The sequence below is a fragment of the Fistularia commersonii genome, chromosome 12 (assembly GCF_037954325.1).
Source record: "Fistularia commersonii isolate RoL2024-O1a breed Wild chromosome 12, RoL_Fcom_v1.0, whole genome shotgun sequence".
NCBI lineage: Eukaryota > Metazoa > Chordata > Actinopteri > Syngnathiformes > Fistulariidae > Fistularia > Fistularia commersonii.
In genome coordinates this window covers 20,198,227-20,207,875 of record NC_141295.1, presented here as the reverse complement: position 1 = coordinate 20,207,875, position 9,649 = coordinate 20,198,227, and the positions used below count along the sequence as shown (strand labels likewise).

General features: G+C 57.6%; 1 protein-coding gene across 1 annotated transcript; it reads right to left on the bottom strand.

Moving 5' to 3' along the window:
* Window positions 1–1,754: 1,754 nt before the first annotated feature.
* On the bottom strand, window positions 1,755–8,679 carry nptxrb (neuronal pentraxin receptor b). Its single transcript, XM_086157654.1, has 5 exons — window positions 7,772–8,679; window positions 6,412–6,766; window positions 5,223–5,464; window positions 4,222–4,401; window positions 1,755–3,558 (listed from the first exon to the last, which is right to left on the bottom strand). The coding sequence occupies exons 1-5, from the start codon at window positions 8,534–8,536 to the stop codon at window positions 3,313–3,315; spliced, it is 1,788 nt and encodes a 595-aa protein (XP_086013780.1). The 5' UTR covers window positions 8,537–8,679; the 3' UTR covers window positions 1,755–3,312.
* Between the last annotated feature and the right edge of the window lie 970 nt (window positions 8,680–9,649).

Genomic DNA, 9,649 nt, shown 5'->3' with positions numbered 1-9,649 from the left:
GCTGCGTGGAGGCTGACGGAGAGGGAGGCGTTGGCGGTGGCGAGAAGGTCAGGCAGGGACCTCCGTGGCGTGGCGGCCTCCAGGTGGGCTCATTAAGCTGGATCTATAGGTCAGCAGCACGGGGGGGGGGGGAGACTGCGCTGACAAAGAGGAACGCCCCGTGGAAGAAGACGAAGACAGCTTGGACCGTGACCCGCCGACGTTTGATTGACGGCCCGATTCCTGAGGCGGTCTCGCAACAAAACAACAACAACAAAACAAAAACAAGTAAACAATGACTGGCGGGATGGAAGCCCCGGGGGGTAAATTCGATCATCCGCCGGGGAAACTTGTGCACCCGTCAGTTTAGTTGCGTCCGGGCGAATTGATTGTCGTTAACGGTTGACGAATCCTGTGCACGGTAATAGGGGTCGAGGGTAAAATAACGAAAAGCCCAAATGTGCTGCCAGAACCTTTAGCGGAAAATAAAAATTACTTAAGGGAGAAATTCCACAAAATATAGACTTTCCTTAATTTTGGTTGGATCACAAACACCCGATAAAACCTCCCAACGCACGTCGGTCAAAGACGTTCGGCCTCCGATGGGAAACCTACCAGGTGACCGACTGTCCAATCCATATCTAACTGTGAATTCCAGCCAGTCGGCGACACGCGCCTTGGACCGACCCCGGCCCCGAGGGGGGGCTGAGACACCCGGACGGACATCAGGACGCAAAGATGTTTGGTTTCAAGAACAGAAAGTCCTCTCGAACAGAAAGAGCTGTATGCTGAGGCCTCCTGCTCTGGTCTGCTGGCCAAGAAGGTCAGCCTGGAGAGTCCGCAGGTTTTCTTTTCCTGACCCGAAAGACGCTAGCCTTGTCCATAGCTAAGCTAAATGCTAATTTGGATTCTGGGCGAACGCCTTCCCCTGAGACCCAAACCTGACCAGAGGACGGTCAGGGGTCACATGTCAGCCCTCTGTAGGAGTGCACGTGACCTGCTACCCATGTACGCAACACCACACACACACAGACACAGACACACACACACACACACACACACACACACACGCTCATGCATGCAACATGCCTGTCAGTGAGTGGTCATCCAGATCATGGTGAATTCTTGTCCAAATCTTGTCCAGTGTGTGTGTGATCCACTTCAGAGGCATCCAGCATGTCTGCAGGGGCTTCCTGATGGGATTCAGAGACTTGAATGGGTGGAATGAGGTGTGAAAAGTGTGTGAGCGGTGTGTGAATGGTGGGTGGATGGTGTGTGTGAGCAGTGTGTGAATGGTGTGTGAGCAATGTGTGAACGGTGTGTGAGCTGTGTGTGAGCAGTGTGTGTGTGAACGGTGTGTGTGTGAGCGATGTGTGAACGGTGTGTGAGCGGTGTGTGAACAGTGTGCAAGCAGTGTGTGCGTGAACGGTTTGTGTGAGCGGTGTATGAACAGTGTGTGAGCGGTGTGTCTCGCCCTCCATGTTCGCTGTGTTCAAAGCTCTGCCCGGGTCTCCGCAATGGCGGAGGTTTCTCATCACCATGACGACCGTCTCATCGACCGATACGTCTTTGTTAACGAAAACGGGAGGAAGCACGGCAGACGCACCGCCTGCGTGTTTCAGAGGCGGATTAGCATCTGCGCGTCAGAGGTTGTTTGTATTGATTGGCGTATTTCTTTGCGGCTCCTCGCGATCGGGTCGGGGTCGTATTCTGTTGCCGTTCCCGTTCAGGACCGCCTGCCGACCCGATAAATGACCCGGTTTCACCCTGAGTTCCGGACGGGCCTTTGCCAATACTGTTTTTATTATCGATCATCGATTTTCACAACATCATAGAGAATCCATGAGGATGCAGAAAGAGGACAAGAGCAACACATTCACAGGCTTTAGAAGGAAGAAACAGGAAGGAGGAGGCCAGAGATGGAGGAGGGAAAGGAAATCCCCAGACAGGCACTTCACAACAGCAACAGAGAAGAAAACACACGTGCAGTTCAGGTCTCGGGGTCTTGAGAAGAGCCTCGTGCCGACCGCCATCCCGTCGCTCCGGGCCTGCGGACGGCAACCTTTTCTTCAAACTCTCTCCAGAAAGACGGCTCAAGCAGGAAGTGTGTTTGTGCGCGGACTAAATTTGCAACCTTCAGGCTGACAGTTGAAGGAGATGAGCTCTGCCACCTCAGGGAGGAGGACCTTTGGCTCCGGCGATCAGGTCTGCGGGGGCTCGGACGGCCAAATACACTTCTGTAACGTTTCATTTCGATTGGATTGTGGCGCCCGCGTCATCCATCTTCCAATCATTCGCCGCTTTAATCGACTTTTTACAGCCAGTTGCTTTTTTGTAATTCCTCCAAAAAAAATCTAAGAAACCGATCGGCCCCTGAAAAGCCTCCGTAATATAAATAATCAATAATCAGAATAATCAATTTCAACCTCGAGCCCGACTCCTTCCTCTGGGATCGATAAATTCTATCCTGTTTATAATAGTTACACATTCTGTATGTTTCCACATACATTTATATAATATCTTTACTTAGACTTATCATAGCTATATTTACATTTCCCTCGCAGTCAATCTGACTTCCAGTTGCTCCGAGGGAGCGGGGCTTTTCACACACGTGGACACAAGAAGTGTGACATGCAGATACGTTTCCACCCCATCAGGTGGAGGTGTGTGTCATTACAAAGTAATACACTTTGAGAAGACCGGTTTCACTGAATCCTGGGACGTCAAACACAGAGCGATTCATGGACACGCACGTGTCCTCCAGGTCGGACGGCGTGGTCAGATCTTCTCTGGGAAACTGGACTGGCTTTCTCTCCTTCTTCTCCTTCTTCGGAACTGAAGAGGCGTCTCGTCTCCGAGGAGAGAAACTAAGTCCGGTTTCCGGAAGATCTGACGAGCGGGTACACGGACTGCAGATCCAAATGAAGAAAAGTCATTCTGGTTCTCCTTCAGAAAGTTGTTCCGTAGCAGCGTCTCCAGAACAGGGTTCTACGGCAGGGTGACGAGCGGCGGATTTGAAAACTGAATGTCAAAAGAGGAAACACCCCCCCCCCTCAAAACTAAACTAAAAAACCCCGGGACGGTTCTGGGGGCGGCCCCCGGCCAGACCTCGAGAGGTCCACGTGCAGGGGGGACCTCCGGCCCCGGCTCGGCCGTTCCCGTGGGTGACGTCTGGCTGCAGAAGAAAAGGCGTGAGCACAAACACGGACATGAACACAAAGAAAAGCAGACCCGTGGCGCCGCTCTCCTCGCCGCCGCCCGCCGACGCTCCACTCAGTTTAGCTCCCGTTCAACCCGAGTGACCTTTGACACCCCCCATCTGACTCCGCCCCCTCACTGCTTGGGGCCGGGGGGGTTGGATCTCTGGGCGGCGTGGCAGGGGTCCAGGGACTCCTTGGTGGCGCCGCCGTAGACGTCCACGTCGTGGTCGGTCCAGGGGGCGATGTTGCCGAGCGCCGGGGAGCCGCACTCGGCCAGGGCGGCCACCTCGGCCGGCTTCAGCACCCGGTCCCACAGGTTGAACTGGGAGAGCTCTCCGACCAGAGCCTGGGAGGCGTCGAAGCGCCCGCCCAGCGTGTCCTGCCGAACACATCAACACACCCGTTAGTCGAAACCAGGGCGCGCTCACACCGGAGGACGCCTCCGCTAGCGCACACACACACGCACGGTGCGGTGAACTGAATGTGAAAACACATTTGTGATGGAGAAAGGGTCGGTTTCTAGAATAACCGTGAAACCACGGCAGCGATTCATCATTCATGCTGAAAGGAGCTGATGGTTTGATGGTTCTCTCCCTCTGGCAAGACACTGAAGCATCCTATGGGTGTATGTGTGTGTGTGTGTGTGTGTGTGTGTGTGTGTTTTCACACCAGTGATGGGGGCGTGTATAGATGTCAGATTTCATCAGGGATGTGTAACAGCGTGAAGAGGAGTGTGTGATGACAAAGCGATCGACAGCTTTCAAGCTGCTCCGGAGCTGAGAGCTGAAGGTCCGTCCATCCATCCAGACCACCCCCTCCTCTGCTTCCCCTTCCTACTCCATCCGCTCTGCGCACGAAGCTCCGTGCACGGAGGCCCAGAAATAAGGGATGTCATCGTTTTTTCGTGTCGGTCCGGCCAGAGTATTTCAGTAGGTGGCGTCCGGCGCTTTGGCGGACCGACCGACCGGCGGGGCGTCGGTCTTTGGATCGGCGCCCCGCCCTTCCACGCCATCATTCATCCATCCACATCCGTGGGTCTCACCTGTTCCTGGCCCAGGATGAGGACTCCCCCCGGTTTGATGGGGTGCCAGGCGGCCAGCCCTTCCCCCCGGCCCTTCATCTTCCCCCCCTGGTAGGCCTTCCACACGCCGTCCCTCAGCGTCCAGCTCACGCAGATGTGCTGCCACTCGTCCTGCGGGAGCGACAACGGCAACTGCGCCACCTGCAGGTGGGGGGGGGGGGGGGGTCAGCGGGTATAAACTAGCAATGTTTCTGTGACTGAAGCCACATGAAGCCTCCAAGATTGACTTGAATTCATCATAAGTCATCTCAAACCACTTCAAGTCACCTGAAGTTCCCCAAAGTCCCCCGAAGTCCCTGAAGTCCCAAAAGTCCCCTGAAATCTCCTGAAGTCCCCTGAAGGCCCCTGAAGGCCCCTGGAGTCCCCTGAAGTCCCCTGAAGTCCCCTGAAATCTCCTGAAGTCCCCTGAAATCTCCTGAAGTCCCCTGGAGTCTCCTGGAGTCCCCTGAAGGCCCCTGAAGGCCCCTGGAGTCCCCTGGAGTCCCCTGAAGTCCCCTGGAGTCCCCTGGAGTCCCCTGGAGTCTCCTGGAGTCAGCTCTGGGTGCCATTTGTCTCGGACACAGGGCCAGTGAAAACCATCAGATCCGGGGTCTACAGCGCAAACGGAGGTGTTTGCACAGGTCCGCCCTCGGGACTCGGTCCGGGCATCCGGTCCGCCAGAACCTCCACGAGGACGAGTGCCACGGCTCAGAGAGGAAGATTTGGTCATTGGGGTTCGGTCAAATCCGGTGGAAGCTTCTGCGCCTCCTAAATGAACTGCGGCGGACGGCCGAGAATCCAGAGGCGAACGAGGAGATAGGTGGAGGTCTCAGACACGAGCGCCTCGAGCTGACACCATTTGCTTGTCACGGAGACGCTGTTAGCAGAGATGCTAGCAGCATCACTGTGACGAAGGGGGGCACGATATCGGCGCGATCTCCCGGCGCCGCCCAAACACTCATCCGGTTTGAGAACACGCGCACCTTGTCGTTGATGAGCAGCTCCACCGGGTTGTGGACTCCCTGCAGCAGCACCAGCTCGTTGGGCTGCCCCGGCACCGAGTAGGAGAAGGGCGTCCCGATGCCGCCCTCTTTGGCCTTCAGCCACAGGCAGGCGGTGAAGGCGTACATCTCCGTCATCTCCCGCCTCACCAGACCGTACATGTAGTTGGTCCTCATTGGGAAGGAGAGCACGAAACCATCCGGGAAGGGCGGCTCTGTCAGCGCTTTGAAGACACACACACACACACACACACACACACACACACACACACACACACACACACACACACACACACCGTTAGCAGCTTTTTCAAGGACATTTTGTTCCTTTTCTCTGATTCCTAGTTCTGCACAGAGCCAGAGCCCAAACTGATGGGCCTCCTGTCGCTGTTAGCCTGACCCCATACCTAACCCTAACCATAACTAAGCCTAACCCATAACTAACTCTAACCCATACCAAACCTTAACCCTGTAACTAATCCATTACATTATATTACAGTCATTTGGCAGACGCTCTTAACCAAAGCGACTTACAATGGAGATGTCGGGACCCAGGACCTCAAACATGCCAAGGATGTGCTCTACCACTAAGCTGCATGTGACCCAGTCCTCACCCGCACCTAACCCTAACCTTTACCCACTGAGCTACATGTGACCCAATCCTCACCCATACCTAACTCTAACCTTTACCCACTGGGCTACATGTGACCCAGTCCTCACCCGCACCTAACCCTAACCTTTACCCACAGCACATACCTAACCTTTGCCATGACCTCAACCCTATTCAGGGACCCTATCAACATACGAGAGGGTTTGAAAAGGGTCCCATAAACCATCTCACTGTCTTCATTTATCTGTCCAGGGTCCAGGTTAGGGTAAGGGGTAAGCTACGTTACCCCGCCTGGTTCTCCTGCGCCTCACTTCTTGGTCCCGTCGGGTTTATTCCAGCTTGTCAACTCAGACTGACCTTCAGCTCTTATTAGCCGGCCTGCTAATCTCAGGCTCGCTCATCGCCGCGGTAACGAGCCTGTCCAGCCCCCCCTCGGTGTTTCTGCTCTCTTTGGTTTTTGGCTGCGGCGTGCCGTTACATTCACATGCTCCAGGCTCGAGAGGAACACCAGAGCGGGCGGATGAAGGTCCGAGGACAGGACCCCCCCGCTGAGGGACTCACTGTGCTCCAGCTCGGCGATGCGGTGGTCGACGCTGTCCATGCCCTGGTTTATCTTCTCCTGCTGGCCCTGCGTCTCCTTCCTCATGGCCTGCCGCTCCTTCTCTAACATTTTGATCTTCCTCTCCAGCTCCCCCTCCAGGTCTTCCACCCTCCAGGTGCTCTTGCCACGCCCGGGAGCCCCCTTGGGTGGGGGTCTGGGCGCGGGAGCGGCGGGGCGCCGGCTTCCGGAGCCAGGGGGGGCGGCCGAGGGGAAGGAGGAGGACGGGGAGGAGGCCTTGGCGGCGCTGCCGGACGGACCGCCGCCGACGCCCGCCCCGGGGTCGGTGAGGTTCAGGGCGGCCGGTCCGATCTCCGCCTGCGAGGGGGGGGGGGAGAAGCAGCGGACGGTTGGAAATAAACACAGGCTCCGAGATGGACATGTGTGAAGACTCATCAGCACTCAGTGGGAAACACCACCGCCCCACCCTGACACCCCCGGCCCAAACACTTCATCTGCAGAGATTCCCATGTTGTGGTCCTGGAGGTTTGAATGGACCCAGTGGGGTATCAGACACCAGACCAGCCTCTGAGCAGGGGAGGCTGCAAAAGAGAGGGAAGATGCTTTGTGTGTGTGTGTGTGTGTGTGGGTCTGTCGAGGTGGTCATAAAAGGATGAGGTGCTGAAGAAGGACTGGATGTCCAGGACATAAATTCACAGCAACTCAGAAGACCTTGCAAGTGACTGCCTGAAGAGGATGGCAGTGATGCAGCACTGTGTGTGTGTGTGTGCGTGTGTGTGTAGTTCTGTCTCAATCTCAGCACACACACACACACACACACACACACACACACACACACACACACACACACACCACACGCATAATGGATAAGAACCTGCCCCCCCCCCCAAGTTTCATCTTTTATTTATGTCTTCATGCTCTCAGTGCTGGATGCAGGGGTGGAGTGTGTGTGTGTGTATGTGTGTGTTTAGGGGGTGGGCATCAATATCTGGTGGAGATATTTCCCTTGGGTGTGTGTCACCGGGTGCTTGTCGGGAAAGAGAAGAGGTGAAGGTGGGGTTGCAGACACTGGCCATAAATCAATGGATGGAACGGATCTTCTTCTTCTCCTTTGGTACTTTGGTCTTTTCCCTTCAGGGTCTCCACGGTGAATCCAGCCTCTCCATCAAACCCTGTTCTCTGTATCCTTGTCTCTCACACCAACTACCTTCATGTCCTCTGTCACTCAGCGGAGCAGATCAATGACGGTCAATAAAAATGTCACGGTGTAGGTCTGAGGCCACCAGCACCACCCCAAACCGGAAGTGTGGACAACAGGCACCCCCAAGCACACACACACACACACACACACACACACCTTACCTCCAGCTTCTCGATGCGGTCCTTCAGCTCCATGATGGCCCGGGCCAGCTCCTCCACGGCCCGCGCCGTCTGCAGCTGCGCCGCGGCCGAGGAGCTCACCTCGTCCCCGGCCATGACGCGGCGGTTGCCGCTCCAAACGCCGACGCTGCGCTCCGGGCCGCCCCTCTGGTTGTCCGCGGCGGCCCGGTGGTTGTCCCCCTTGTCGTCCTCCAGGCCGCTCTCGCACTCGCTGAGCTTGCCGTTGAGCTCCCGGATGGTCCTCTGGTCCATGAGGATCTGGTCGTTCTGCTGCAGGACCGTCTGCCGGAGCTCCTCGGCGGTGGCGCGGAGGTAGGTCCAGTCCTCGTCCGCGGCTCCGTACGGCGGCGGCCGCTCCCGCCGCTGCCGCCGGTCGCCGCTCTTGCAGTCGCCGGCGGGCACCGGCGTGCAGATGAGGCGGCTGAAGCCGAGCTGCTTGGCCGGCGCGCCGCCGCCGGGCTCCCCGCCGAGGCGCAGCTCGTTGAGCGCGGGCACGTCCAGGCCGAGCCCGCCGTCGAAGGAGTCGGCGCCGTGCAGGGCGCCCAGCGGGCCGGCGTGGGCCACCGCCCCGGGCTGCAGGGGATCCAGGGGCCCCAGGGGCTCCAGGGGCGGCGTCCCCGGGCTCAGAGTGCCGTTCTCTCCGGGAGACGCGGCGCGTCTCCGCGGGTAAACGCTAGCGATGATGCAGATGACCGCGCCGAGGAAGGCGAGGCTCCCCGCGCCCACCAGGACCACCACGAACTTCATCGCGGCCGCGGCGGGAACCGGACTGTCGTCGGTCGGACGTTCGCTCGCCGGAGACCCGCGGCTCCGCCTGACTCCGCGTGCGCGTGTGTGTGTGTGCGTGCGTGCGAGCGAGATCGACGGCTCCGCGCTGTCTGGAGCCGAGATGCTCCTCTCCCGGGTTGCTAGGCTGCCTCTCCTCCCCGCGTTGCCATGGTGACCAGCGAGAGAGGAGGAGCGAGCCTGCGGGTCTGCGTCAGCCGCAAGAGAGCTTCCAACCGGCGGCGGGAACAAACAAGGCGGCGGTGGATCGATGTCTGTGTGTGTGAGTGTGTGTGTGTGTGTGTGTGTCGTGCTGGGAGGGTCTGGTTTTAGACAAAGCATCCGTTCAGATGACAAAGCAAAGACTTGAGGTGAGCGCTGGTCGCAGGGCTGAGGTCAGAGGTCAGAGGTCAGAAAGCTCTTCAACGCTCACACAGGGGGTCATAGAGTCAGGGCCGGCCGAGGAGCCGTCACCCTGGGAGATGAATGCCACCGCTGTGCGTGTGTGAGTGTGTGTGGGTGCGTGTGTGTGTGTGTAGGGGCTCTGGGTTGGACAATGTGCAGTGAGTCAACAGGAGTGGCGGCCATGACACCGAGCGTCTGTACACCAAGGCTTCATGAGTAAACGTCCTCCTGATGCTTCTCCTCCTCTGAAGGCCATGCATGTTCCTGAGCTGGAGGCGGTGCACGAGCGCCCCCCTGTGGTCCCTCCAGGCCTGCGGCGGCACGTCCACCGAAGAGCCCGGAAATGGTCTTCCTCCCTTTAAACTAAGAACGCGGTTGTTTCTCCGGGGCTCCGAGGCCAGACGAACGACCCGAGAAGCGCGACTTACGTAACTCGTGAGCCGATGAATATGAAGAACGTTCCAGAGGTCGAAGGTGAGCTGGCCTCGGAAGAATCCAGAAGCCAGAGCGGATGTCTTTGAAAGCTTTAATTAAAAGCCCAGAACAACACAGGAAGCAACGACAGGAACGGGAACATCCAACACTGAGGTCTGTACAGTCGGGGTCTGCAACGCATGCTTCAGATACACCACGCGTCCTCCTTCTCCTCGGCAAAGTCTTCATCGATGACGAGAGCCAGGAGTCCGTCCG

What these genes read in the sequence shown, in the direction of transcription:
- nptxrb (XM_086157654.1), bottom strand. Translation starts at nt 8,536, where the DNA reads ATGAAGTTCGTGGTGGTCCTGGTGGGCGCGGGGAGCCTCGCCTTCCTC. An exon ending in AGCTGCTCATCAACGACAAG is followed by an intron (nt 4,402 to 5,222) that starts GTGCGCGTGTTC and finishes CCCCACCTGCAG; the next exon opens with GTGGCGCAGTTGCCGTTGTC. An exon ending in TCATCCTGGGCCAGGAACAG is followed by an intron (nt 3,559 to 4,221) that starts GTGAGACCCACG and finishes TGTGTTCGGCAG; the next exon opens with GACACGCTGGGCGGGCGCTT.